Source organism: Schistocerca serialis, chromosome 3 (assembly GCF_023864345.2).
Source record: "Schistocerca serialis cubense isolate TAMUIC-IGC-003099 chromosome 3, iqSchSeri2.2, whole genome shotgun sequence".
Classification (NCBI taxonomy): domain Eukaryota; kingdom Metazoa; phylum Arthropoda; class Insecta; order Orthoptera; family Acrididae; genus Schistocerca; species Schistocerca serialis.
Genome location: NC_064640.1, coordinates 796,614,747 through 796,628,872, shown reverse-complemented (window position 1 = coordinate 796,628,872; position 14,126 = coordinate 796,614,747). Strand labels below are relative to the sequence as shown.

General features: G+C 41.9%; 1 protein-coding gene across 1 annotated transcript in view; it reads right to left on the bottom strand.

Annotated features, from left to right (window-relative positions):
* The window catches only part of LOC126469587 (uncharacterized), a 53,463-nt gene extending 40,994 nt beyond the window's left edge, over nucleotides 1-12,469 (bottom strand). Inside the window, exons 1-2 of the mRNA XM_050096705.1 lie at nucleotides 12,256-12,469; nucleotides 3,786-3,980 (exon numbers count right to left, since the gene is read on the bottom strand). Coding sequence (XP_049952662.1) covers nucleotides 3,786-3,980; nucleotides 12,256-12,312 — 252 coding nt within the window. The 5' untranslated portion in view covers nucleotides 12,313-12,469. The remainder of the gene's footprint in view (nucleotides 1-3,785; nucleotides 3,981-12,255) is intronic.
* Nucleotides 12,470-14,126: the final 1,657 nt, after the last annotated feature.

Below are 14,126 nucleotides of genomic sequence, written 5' to 3'. Positions count from 1 at the left end.
TAAGAAACCATCTCGGTATTTGCTTTACCTGATGATTTAGCCATGCCTCGGAAAAACCGAAGCAGTATGCGCAGAGTGAGATCTGATCCATCATCCACTCGTATGAGAGTCCTGTGGGCTAACTATCCGGAATGCTCGACTTCTCACAATTTTTGTTGTTTTGGTTTTACATACAGAACATTATTAAGAAGATGGGGGCTAGATAAACTGAAACAGCCAGAAGCTGTTGCGAATGCCACAGAGGCATAACAAATCCAAACAGGATTGTCTGAAGCAGTGGAAAGAAATACAATAGAAGCTGGATTGGTGGCCTTGAGAGATAAAATACTGAAGGAGGCAGAGGATCATATAAGTAAAATGACAAGACCTAATAGAAATCCTTGGAGATCACAGAATCAGAGGAGATGTTGAATTTCATTGATAACAGAAGAAAATATAAAAATGTGGTAAATGAAGCAGGTGAACAGTATTACAGACGTCAAAAAAATGAGACTGACAAAGTGCAAAATAGCTAAGCACGAATGTTTCGAGGACAAGCGAGGCTATAGAAGCATATATAACTAGGGGAAAGATAGATACCGCCTGTAGAATTATTACCCAGACCTTTGGAGATTCAGGTAAATGCCGTGATGGTTCCTTTGAATGGGCACGGTCGATTTCCTTCCCCATCCTGTTTGGTCCCTTCCCCCAAATCAACCAACCAACCAGCCGTTGGAGAAATGGGAAGCAGCTGTATGAATGTCAAGAGATCAGATGGAAAAATCAGTACTTAGGGAAGAAGGAAGAGCTGAAAAGTGGAGGCTATACTGAGGAAATTAACTTGAAGGTAATATTATAGAAAGCGAGAAGAGTTTCATATCCATGGAAAACCCTCAGCTATTCCACCTGGTGTGCAAGATGCGTGAGACAGATGAAATACCTCAGAAATCAAGAATTCTATTCGTGAAACACTTTTGAGAAAATTTAGAGAACAGGCATTTGCAGCTGACTGTAGAATGATTCTACTGCCACCAACGTACACTTTGCCTAGGGACTGTGAAGACAAATTAAGAGAAATCAGGACTCAATGGTTCAAACGGCTCCAAGCACTATGGTACTTAACATCTGAAGTCATCAGTCCCCAAGACTTAGAACTACTTAAACCTAACTAACCTAAGGACATCACACACATCCATTCCCGAGGCAGGTTTCGAACCTGCGACTGTAGCAGCAGTGCGGTTTCGGACTGAAGCGCCTAGAACCGCTCGGCCGCAGCAGCCGGCACTTAGGACTCGTACGGAGACATACATACAATCTTTTTTACCCAGCACCATTTGCGAGTAGAACAGGACGGCACAAAGTATCGTGCGCCATGTAAATACAATGCTATGCGGAGTATGTGTATAAATGTAGATTATTTAAATAAGAATGGAAAAACAGATGGAGGCCGATCTCGGGGAAGATCAGTTTGGGTTCCGGAGTAATGTAGGAACATCCGAGGCAATGCTGAACCTAAGGTTTATCCTAGAAGATAGAGTGAAGAAAGAAAATTTACGTTTACAAAATTTGTACATTTAGAGAATGGTTTTGACAGTGTTGACTAGAATACACTTCCCGAAATTCTGGCGGTAGCAGAGGTCAAGTATTCGGAGCGAAGGGTTATCTTTACAAGTTGTACGGAAACCAGACTGCAGTTATGAGAGTCTGAGGAAATGGAAAGATAGTAGTGATTGAGAAGGGAGTGAGGCAGTGTTGTAGCCCATCCACAAAGTTATTCAATCTGTACCTTTAGCAAACACTGAAAGAAACCAAAGAGGAATATGGAGAGGGGATGGAAGTTCAGGGAGAAGAAAAAAACTTTGAAGTTTGCGATGATAATGTAATTGTCTCAGAAGAGCAAGAGGCTTGGAAGAGCAGCTGTATGGAATGGATGTCTTGAAGAGAGGTTGTAAGACAAATAACAAAAGTAAAACAAGGCCAGTGGAATGTAATCAAATTTAGTCAGGCGATGCTGGAGGAATTATATTAGGAATTGAGATAAGGTAACAGATGAGATTTACTATATGGACAGCAAAATAATTCATGATGGACGAGGTAGAGAAGATATAAAATGCAGACTGACTATAGTACGAAAAGCATTTCTGAAGCAGAATTTGTGTTGGCATGTAGCGAAGTGAAACGTGGGCGATAAGCAGGTCAGACAAGAAGAGAACAGAACCTTTTGAAATGTGGTACTGAATCGAAATGAGGAAGAAAATAACAGAGAGAGAGAGAGAGAGAGAGAGAGAGAGAATGGTGTAAAGTTGTAGAGGGAGGCCAAGTGATGAATACAGTAAAGGGTTTAAAATGGATTTAGGTTGCAGTAGCTATTCGGAGAATAATCCAAACCAGTGATCAAATCAAACACATTCATACTCCGCAAGCCAACTGATGGTGTGTGGTGAAGGGTACCACTAACTGATACCCATTCCCTGTTCCACTCGAGAATGGTGCGTCGGAAAAATGCTTGTCGGTAAACATGTGTATTACCTTTAATTTCTCGAATTTTCTTGTCGCGGTCATTTTGCGAGATGCATGTTGGAGGAAGTTATATGTTGTCCGACTGTTCCCTGAAAAGTACTCTCTGGAAATTTCAATAATAAACCTCTGGATCTTCTCTATCTCTTCTATCAGTCATACCTGGTAAGGGTCCCATATTGATGAAAGATACTCAAGAATGGGTCCAACAAGTACCTTGTAAGACATTTCTTTCGTGGATGAGTTACATTTCCTTAAGGTTCCTCCTGTGAATCTTCGTCTGGCATCTGCTTTTCATAACATTAGTTTCATGTGGCCACTCCAATTAAGATCGCTCTGGATAGTTATTCCGAGATATTTTACGGTAGATACTATTTCCAGCAGTTTCTCATCAACAGTGTAGTTGTACATCAGTAGCTTTCTTTTCCTGTCTATGCGCAATATGTTACATTTACTGATGATCAAGGTCAACAGCCATTCATCAATCCTCTGCAGGTCATTCTACAAATCGATACTGTCCTCTAGCGTTGTACTGCTTTTTGTGTTTCAGGTATTTATGGAACTAAAATAGTATATGATGCAGGAGGGTAAAATGTGTTGCCATAAGCGTTTCAGAGGCAAAGAATTCCTTCAGCTATTGGTATTCGAACCCCATTACTGGTTGATAAATGTATGACAATTATTTAGAAGGACACCATAAATGATGGGAGACTATGTTGTGTAACTAATTGTTGCGTGTGAAACAAGAATCGTTAATGCCATAGATTAAGCCGTCAACGTAGCTACTTATTGTGGAACAATGCAAACACAGAGTGATCCGTCCCACGGCTGCCCCAAAGTTGATGTCTATTCACGTTGAACGAGGTACTCAAATAGGGCTTGATAGTGCATTATCCAAATCTTTATTTATGTTGTCGCACGTTTTAGCTGTGTCAGACTATCGCACCAATGTAAGATTAAAACGAAATTAGAAATCAGCTATAGTTGACATTTTACATGGTGTGGGAGACCCAACGAATAGTCGTGCACTGACTCCACCGACACATCACAAAAGCATGATGTGAAAAATTATATAAACACAAAAAATGGAATATATTATTCTTACGATGGATATCCGACGTACACAGCATTTGAAGAAATTGGCGTTTCTCCAAAGGTACTCCCATTAGCGAGGACATGTGCCACAATTTGTCACATAGTGACTTAATTTGAAAGACGAGAAGTATATTCTAGAATGAGAGTGACTTATTTATCAGTTTCATAAGCCTTGCAGAAGGTCTGTTGCTTACCAGTTGATTAAGTTCCTTCAGCAACGAGACTTGAACGGACTCTTTCATCTGCTCCACGAAGCTCTCCGTCATGGCGCGCACATGTTCAAAGTTATCGATCAAGAAACGCTTCTCTTCATTTATCTTCTGCAGTATAACCTCTTTTGATATCTTATTTTTTGCCGGCTCTCCTTCTTCAGATTCAGTTTCCACATCCTGAAAGGAAGCATGAGACAAAGATTTAATTACGCAGAAACTCATTACATTAAGTACAGTCCACAGGAGCAAACAATTGCATTGATTCATGTCGTATGGCTGCTTCCAAAACTCATGTATCCGTCTAACTTAATTTAACTGCAAACACGGCATAGCCCACATGAAGCAACATAAAAAAACGAAAATAGAACTAAACGTACTTTATGTGCAAATAACTTTAAAATTTGCTTTGGACTAAAGAGCACTATTTAAATCCACTGCAGTTGTCTTTGCATATTCAACCAATCCCACGAAATCTCAGGATGCGTTATGTACTTTAAATCGTAGGCTAAGAAACCAGGGAAGTGTAGCGATCCATCATTCAGATCTACATATGACCTGTAGGTGTTACATGAATGGGTTTTCTCCCAAGCACACACCTCCAACGTTCCTATTCTTCATAAAGTATTTTTTCTATTTAAGAAACAAGTAGCACAGTCAATGGCTCCGCTCATTAGGGTAACAAGCTGTGATAATATGTGTACGTCTCTGTCACCAACTCCATAATAGGTAAACCTTGAGCCTAAAGAAAAAAGATTCGTCCTACTGACTTCTCTGCTGATGTGTCGATGAGTGCGTCGGTAAAAGATGTGTATTATTTCTGTTATCTAGCTACGTACAATTAAGAACATAGGAACGTTTGACAAAATTGCTGTTACGAAATCCTAAACCGCAAAAATGAATCATACATAACGTAACTGTTATTCCACGACGATTTGTATCATCATTTTATCATCAGTGATTGAATGTGTTCATCATACAGCTCTTGCGGTTTCGCTTCGCGCTATAGGTGTTATTCAACAAAAAAACTCCTGTGCGATATCTCTTCTGCAGAATCTGTAACTGAATTTTAATAACGAAATGTATTCCCAAACTGCAAATATTATTATACACCAGCTGTACAAATGATTAGCGACAGATGGATATCTGTGTTGGAGATGAAGTGAGACCAGGATCTCGCGCTTAATGCGAGCGGTCGCCTAAAACACTTTGGCTATCCGTGCACGCTTCGCAGAGCGACCCATATTTTACGTCTGGAGGACGTTACTTTAGACTATACAGACATTGAACTATACAGACATTATGTAAGTCTGCAGGCTTTCGTGGCAGTTGTCACTGAAGTTAAAATCTTCTGGGTTATCACGCCGCGTCATGTTTCTTCTAAAATGAACGACGTTTCAACCCCTCTGCTGGGATTTTCCTCAGGATCTTCTGGTGTCCACTACTGCTAGAACACTAGCTATTCTTGTAGTGGTGGACACCATAAAATGGTTCAAATGGCTCTGAGCACTATGGGACTCAACTGCTGTGGTCATTAGTCCCCTAGAACTTAGAACTACTTAAACGTAACTAACTTAAGGACATCACACACATACATGCCCGAGGCAGGATTCGAACCTGCGACCGTAGCAGTCGCACGGTTCCGGACTGCGCGCCTAGAACCGCGAGACCACCGCGGCCGGCTGGACACCAGAAGATTCTGAGGAAGATCCCAGCAGAGGGGTCGAAACGTCGATCATTTTAGAAGAAACATGACGTGGCCCAATAACCCAGAAGATTTTAACTTCAATACGGACATTATCAACCTGTATTTCAGACTACGGCAAGGCAAAACGACGAGAGTAACAATGTTTCTCCCCGTGCGGGAATCACCAGAATACGTGCCAGTATGGTACATAGACACAGCGGCAAACGGAACTTTGCGTCAGTCTCGGAAGCGAGCATGGATAGCCAAAGTGGTTAAGTTGACAACTCGCGTTAAAGGGAGAATCGGGGCTCTAGTTCCGCTCTGGTACAGTTTTTCATCTGTCGCTAATCATTTGTACAGCTAGTGTAGAATCGTTTTAGCAATTTGCGATTAAATTTCTTCAATTTAGTATGACTGTAGACCGTCCGCAGTGTTTTCCTTCAGACATACATGCATGAATGGCTGAAGGCCATTGCATTACACTATACAGACACTGAACAATACAGAGATTGCTAACCCCAATTTGAAGAGTTTGCGAAAAATGGTAGAATCCCAAAGACAGCTATCAAGAAAATACATCTCAAGGAAAATCCCGACTGTTTCCAATACGAGTCATCGCCCTACTCCATACTTTTCGAGCAATATTTTCACCAGAGGAAAAATGTTCCTATCGGAGCACAAAAAATGCTTGATGCACCTATTTTAAAAGACCGACTGAAAAATGGGGTATCAGTGGACTCATTCTACCGTCCTTAGCACCTCTAAAAATTTTCCCTAAAATTTTGGTATTTAGCGCTTTTTATGCTGAGAGAGAAGAAGGCAGTGGCAGTGGGAAAGAGAAGGAAAAGTAATAAACACTGGAAGATAGTAGGCAGTGGTTGCGGCATAGGAAGAGCGAAGGAGACAATGGCAGTGGAACATAGCTCACCGTGACAGAACAGTGCTGGAAAAAGAGGGAGGGAAGAAGTGCTAATGGGAGAGGAATAACGAGAATGAGAAAGTAGAGTAGGATGAGAGCTAGTGATAATGAGAGACGGAGTCTACGAAAATGAGAACGAGGAAGAGAGGTAGTGACACTGACAAGAGACAGAAGCAGCGGGAAGGAATGAATGAGATAGAAGCAGTAAGAAAGACCAAGAGGGAAATAGTGACAGAGTGTAGTAGTAGGACAGAGGCTAGCTGAGAGACAGGAGATACTCCCACCATCTCCCCAAACTGTTAACTCGCTCACATCCACTAGCCCATCGCTGCACTCTTAAATCACTCAGACTCATCCACTCCCATTTGCCCATTCTTACTCACTAATTCAGCGCAACATTTAACTGCCACTGTCTCCTGTCATACTGCCACTGTAGGACATCCAGAAACCATGTCAATTAACCAGCTTTCGTAAGGGTCAGAGGTGTACCAACGCGTTATTGACTTGCTCAGTTTGTGAAGCTCTTTATCCTGAATAAATCATCCAATTTTTCTGAAATAGTAATAGTTTGTTTGTCTGCACATGTAAATCACGTCTACCAATTTCCGTCCCATCCACTCTGATAAATCCTTCGTTTTTTGAGCGTATTTTTCTCACTAAACGACCGTGCGGGACGGTGTCAAATGCCTTCCTTAAGTCAGTACTGGAAAACATTTTCTCTAGAAGCCGCGATTTTCTAATTACTAAAGAAAAACATAAAAAAATAACCTTTAAATACCCCCGCCCCCTCCCACCTTATGCTCACACCCCACCGGTCGGTATTTTTAGTGCGTTCTTTATGACACACCCTCCCACCAATGTACAAAAATTTGCCACTACGCGAGGCTTTCCCCTATTTGATCGTTTTTGGTCTTCGTTGACTGGGCTATCAAGTAAATTTTCAAGTTTGTTCGCTATCAGTATAGTAAGAATATATCGTAAAAATTCAGTCAGTTGCTGTGCGTCGCCGTCTTCGAATCCACGGCTCGTTTTTGGTACCCAAAAACCATGTAGTTCGGGTTTTGTCAAGAACCGCCCATGAACTAAATGGTACTTCGATAAGCCCCTTAAGGCACACTATAGATCACATCTAATGCAAAAAGAACCAACCAGTTGTACCATTTGCCTAAGCTGAAGGTAGTATGTAATATTCAAAAGTCAACCGTGTACTGCAGGATAGTTACAGTAAGATGATCTTTCCGTTGTGTATACAAGTTGTCCCTAGCCCAGAGGCTATCTAAAGCACTTGACCTTCCCTCCCTGTCATCAATAGAACCCGAGATATGACCCCCGGAAAAATCCCCTTCTTATGTGTGGCGTTTTGGAACATACTAGCTAGCGCATTCTGTGGCATGCCTAATGATTTTCTCAGATAGTCATGCCCGTGCACTGGCGAAACATCGCCGTTTGTGGTAATTTTTCAATTACCAGTACAGAAAGTTGTTTGTCCACAAAAATGGGTACCATTCTGTGCTCACAAACAATCATGATGGAATAATATGCGAATGTACTATCTACAGATTTTCTACCGGATGACACCTGGATATAACGATGGTATATATGATGGTGGAAAAACATTCGAAAAACTGTTATCTGACTGGTATCTGTTTCACGCTCTGGTCGTGTTGTACTGTTGGCGTTGTTATGATCAGTAACTTCTAAAATATGATTTTCTACATATGGCAGGGTAATCTGTATCTGTACTTTGAAATTGATAATGCTAATTTAAAAGCGGATACATTTCTACGAATCTATGAGAAATTGGTCTGCATATTGCCATGTGTGTTGCTTATCTCTTCATAGGTACTGTAGTACCTAGATATCGATGATCTACTCACCTCGCTCATACAGAAAACCGACACTCATAGACGTATTTTTTGTGCCGTATCAGTACGGAATCAATATTTCATGTGCCATTTTGCAAATCTGCGCACGTTACGTAAAATCAATAACACACATAAAGTAACTTGTCAGTTTTTTAATACCCAGCATTAAGCTTCACCTACATAAAAGTGGACGTTGTAGCTACTGCACCAAACATAGTAAATGCAAATGACACTGTTGCAGATGATATCCTCCAGGGTTTGGCATCCTAAATCGGAAAGGCTTTCTTTAGTGTAGGTAGGTGTCGATAATTACAGAAGAGACGTGTGTGAAACCCGGCGCCAGCACATAGATTACTACTTTCGAAATAAGGAAGATTAGCGTTAAATGTCCCGTCGACGACGAATTATCACAGATGAAGCACAAGCTCAGATTGAGTGAGGAGATCGGCCGTGTGCGTCTCAGATTTGCCTTCAGTGATTTAGGGAAATCACGAAAAATGTAATTCTGGACTGCTGAACGGGATTTTCAACCGTCATCCACCCGAATACGAGTTCAGTGCGCTAAATAATGCGTTACGTCGTTTGGTCAGTACTAAAGCCACTGAGGAGACCAATGCGTTTCAAGATCCCCTCTGATGAACGGATCACCTGCAAAATACCTCAGTAGTTCACTCCACAAGCGCTGCAGAGTGGTTTAGAATTTAATGCAGGACGTATCTGGAAAGTCTGATCAAGAATGTTACGACACCATCTGTATTTAACTCATAGATCAAATATTGACATTGAAAAATCCTTCTGATATGAAGATTCAAAACAGTTACTTCCGAGTCGAGCGCCGTCACAAGTGTGTCTTAGAGGCCTCAGTTACGTAAAGGAGTATCAACAATGGGTTACAGTCGTTCTCAAAGCGTACTTGTCTAGCACCCTCACTAACAGTTTCTGGCTGTATCAGCTAGTGTTTATGTGGTGTCACCGCCAGACACCACACTTGCTAGGTGGTAGCCTTTAAATCGGCCGCGGTCCGGTAGTATACGACGGACCCGCGTGTCGCCACTGTCAGTGATTGCAGACCGAGCGCCACCACACGGCAGGTCTAGTGAGACGTCCTAGCACTCGCCCCAGTTGTACAGCCGACTTTGCTAGCGATGCTACACTGACAAATACGCTCTCATTTGCCGAGACGATAGTTAGCATAGCCTTCAGCTACGTCATTTGCTACGACCTAGCAAGGCGCCATTACCAGTGTATATTAAAATGGAAATTATGTACAGTCAAGAGAGATGTTCTACAATTGTGGATTAAAGTGAAGTATTACAGCAACTGCGTCCGTTTTTCTAAGTTCTCATTTCCTTGTAATGTTCCAGACCTCACGCCAATCTGCGTGAGCTTAAAAGCGTACATTTCGGCCTCCTCTAGCAACACGGTGTTGGCTCTTCTGCCAACACTTCAGTTTACATATTAGGAATTCGTACCTGTAATGCACCATGCCTTCCGTGACACACTACATGAAGTTTCAGCCTCTGTTATTGATGACTAGTGCAGTTGTATTCTCAAATAGCTCCCTGTAGCTGAACTGCCGCACTCGTGTGAGCGCCGCACAGCCGAAGCAAACAAGGAACAGCTGTGGAAACATTTCCTTATATCGAGAGCCTCTACGTGCGACGTACTCTCATTCTGTCCAAGTTTTCACGAGGTCTCTGACGTAAATCTACAATTTACACTCCGAACGGGTTAAGTATCCTATGACGAACTAAAATATTCATAATGATTTGCAAAAAAATTGCTAAATATAGCTTTAGTGGTACCTTGAATTTAGGGAACATTCAGTGTTGCGCTTACAGCCAAAGATCCTTAAAGTTTTCACTGTGACTGCAGCATTTGCTTTCCCTCCATTTTGCGCCAACCTTGCTACTTTCGATCAACATTGTAGGAGGTCGTACGATAAAGCATGTGCCTAGCGAGTCTAGGACAACGGTAGATCCACTGATGCTTTCCTCTAATATTTCTATAGGAACGACATGTTTGAACTGAAGGTTATCTTCCTGACAACTAGATTAAATAAAGTATGGACTATATTATGCAGGGCAGTATGTTGGTGTATCTCACTTAACAAAGATCCGAAAGCTTTTTGAAAGTTCCCCCCACCCCTCTCCCACTGCATGCCCGGACGGGCAATTTTAAACAGCCAAAAGTAATCACTATGATTTAGAAGTTCAACAGTGCTATAGGCAAGGTCAACTGTAAGAGGACTGTGTAGTTATTACTTCTGCAGCTTGTGCTGCAGTAACTATACTTCAAGAGCCACTAGGAAGGAATAAATATGTCGACCCTCCGACATTAGTAATTAAGATTTATTCGTAAGTATTGCACTGAATATGTACATCTACGTACATACTCAACAACCAACTGGGCTGTGTAAAGCGGAGGACATTTCTTACCAATAGTGAGTCCTATCACATTCGCACATTCAACGACAGAAAAATGACTACCTACATTCCTTTGGATGAGCCTTAATCTTTAAGATTCTTAAGATTTCTACTTGAGCTATACAATTGTAGAGGTAGAATTTCCGTAGTCTACTCTACACACAACGGAGTTTCTCGAGTGAAACGTAGTGTTTCTCCCAAGGATTCACCTTTAAATTCCGTGAGCATCTCTGTTAGACTTTCGAGTGGGTTACAACGGCCAACTGAACTCGTTCAATTTAGGGCTATTAAGCCACTTCGTAACTTCTAACGTATTTTATGTGATGTTCTTAACACATCCATCCAACGTTTCGCCAGGAAACTTACAACAAATCTAAATCTTCCATTCACCTTCGTAACACTGATTTTTGGATTCCTCTCATTTAATATCGCTTGTTAGTATTACTCCCAAGACTGATGACCATAGATGTTAAGTCCCATAGTGCTCAGAGCCATTTATTACTCCCAAAAATTTATACGATTGATGATCTTCGGAGGTTCGCCACTTATCTTGTCATCGGACCGGGTACTATAGGTTTCTCTCTCTTTATTACGAGAATTATCTTCCTCTTGTTATTGTAAGTCATTTTCACTAAACATTTCTTTAAAAATTGATTGAGACCATTCGGGAATAATTTACTTTGGAGACTCGCAGATGTGCTTTAAAAACTCCAGGTAAGTATTACTATTAGTAGTATCACATTCTCACTTAACTGTGATCACATAAATGAATATTTTGTACGTAATTACGACTGAAGAAAGCTTTTTCATTCGGACGTAGCCCACATACGCCTCCAAAAACTTTCTGGCCGCGGAATGTGTGTCGTCCATCTATTGTACCGATTAGAACATAGCCGAATAAAACAGTCGTCGTGGCTATCAACTCGTAACCAAAAACTTCAAATTATCCTTTACGTACAAACGTGAAAATTTCGCAAAATTACATTTTTTGCATTGTAGATCATTATCTCACTATAGTTTAAATATACATCGAGATGATAGATTTTAAGTTGTGGTGAAAATGAAGTATCATGCGAACATAAGGGCTTCCTTGTGTTATATTATTTCTTTATATGGGCGAAACACACAGAAAATACAAGGTTCTACGGGTCCAATGTGTAGATCGTGATATATCATGCTGACAAATCACCATGCGCTCCAAATAACAGCACGTGTATACAGTTGTGACTAATCACTGGTGGGATAATTATGGTTAAGGAAAAAATCGTTCCTTTTAAGCAGTAGCATGAACAACAGCAACAACACGTTGGTCCATCATGCAAGTAGTTATTTTTGTCTGGTCAGTACCAGCAACATTTTAGTTACCATTTCACCTTTGCGTTGAATGTTCGATACAATCTGAAAATAGGTACTTGCTGCAAATGTAGCTTAGAATGCTGAGGAAAATCACGCTTAACCTCATACCCTGTAAGATATGTTTCCTGCTATTGTCGTGACGCTCCATAGATACAGCGGAAAGGTCAAATGGAATGTTGACATGTTATTCGAGAGAACTTACCTGCGAAGTAACGAGCAGCGCAGAGATGAGGACGAGAGCGAACACCTTTACAAACATGCCGTGTACACTACGCCGATTGAAGGTGCCCGTAAAGAGAAGCGTGAGCAGATAAGACGCCGGCTCTGCTCCAGAAGTCCACGTAACATGTGCTGATAGGACAACGCTGGCACGGCCGGAGTGCTACTAATCGCTCGCCATCAAGTCCCGCTATCTGCCGCCAGCTGTATGTCGTGGCTCCGGCGCACAGCGACACGTCACCCGTGCTCTATTCAAGATACCGCAAGCCTCCCTGCTAACAGTGGCTGAAGCGAGGTCAGTCTTGTGTTAACCCCCGCGGAGGTAGCTCGTTCGAATCCTGGTGTTGTAAGAATTTTGTACCGTCAGAAATTAGCTTCCGAGAGAAGGGGAAACGATTGCATACTAATCTTCATCTTCAGCCTGAGCGCCAGTGCTCTGTGTTAAACACAAAATGTCGTTGCAATGTTTCAAAGGAGCAAGGGCATTTTATTAGCCGGCAAGAGGAGCCAGAACGACAGCACCGCCGTGTTAACGCCTCAGAGTCAGATAAAACGGAGACACCACATCTACATCTACATCTACATCTACATCTACATGATTACTCTGCAATTCACATTTAAGTGCTTGGCAGAGGGTTCATCGGACCACAATCATACTATCTCTCTACCATTCCACTCCCGAACAGCGCCCGGGATAAACGAACACCTAAACCTTTCTGTTCGAGCTCTGATTTCTCTTATTTTATTTTGATGATCATTCCTACCTATGTAGGTTGGGCTCAACAAAATATTTTCGCATTCGGTAGAGAAAGTTGGTGACTGAAATTTCGTAAATAGATCTCGCCGCGACGAGAAACGTCTTTGCTTTAATGACTTCCATCCCAACTCGCGTATCATATCTGCCACACTCTCGTGATAATACAAAACGAGCTGCCCTTTTTTGCACCCTTCCGATGTCCTCCCTCAATCCCACCTGGTAAGGATCCCACACCGCGCAGCAATATTCTAACAGAGAACGAACGAGTGTAGTGTAAGCTCTCTCTTTAGTGGACTTGTTGCATCTTGTAAGTGTCCTGCCAATGAAACGCAACCTTTGATTCGCCTTCCCCACAATATTATCTATGTGGTCTTTCCAACTGAAGTTGTTTGTAATTTTAACACCCAGGTACTTAGTTGAATTGACAGCCTTGAGAATTGTACTATTTATCGAGTAATCGAATTCCAACGGATTTCTTTTGGAACTCATGTGGATCACCTCACACTTTTCGTTATTTAGCGTCAACTGCCACCTGCCACACCATACAGCAATATTTTCTAAATCGCTTTGCAACTGATACTGGTCTTCGGATGACCTTACTAGACGGTAAATTACAGCATCATCTGCGAACAACCTAAGAAAACTGCTCAGATTGTCACCCAGGTCATTTATATAGATCAGGAACAGCAGAGGTCCCAGGACGCTTCCCTGGGGAACACCTGATATCACTTCAGTTTTACTCGATGATTTGCTGTCTATTACTACGAACTGCGACTTTCCTGACAGGAAATCACGAATCCAGTCGCACAACTGAGACGATACCCCGTAGGCCCGCAGCTTGATTAGAAGTCGCTTGTGAGGAACGGTGTCAAAAGCTTTCCGGAAATCTAGAAATACGGAATCAACTTGAGATCCCCTGTCGATAGCGGCCATTACTTCGTGCGAATAAAGAGCTAGCTGCGTTGCACAAGAGCGATGTTTTCTGAAGCCATGCTGATTACGTATCAATAGATCGTTCCCTTCGAGTTGATTCATAATGTTTGAATACAGTATATGCTCCAAAACCCAATTGCATACAGTCTGACGTTTTTATCAAA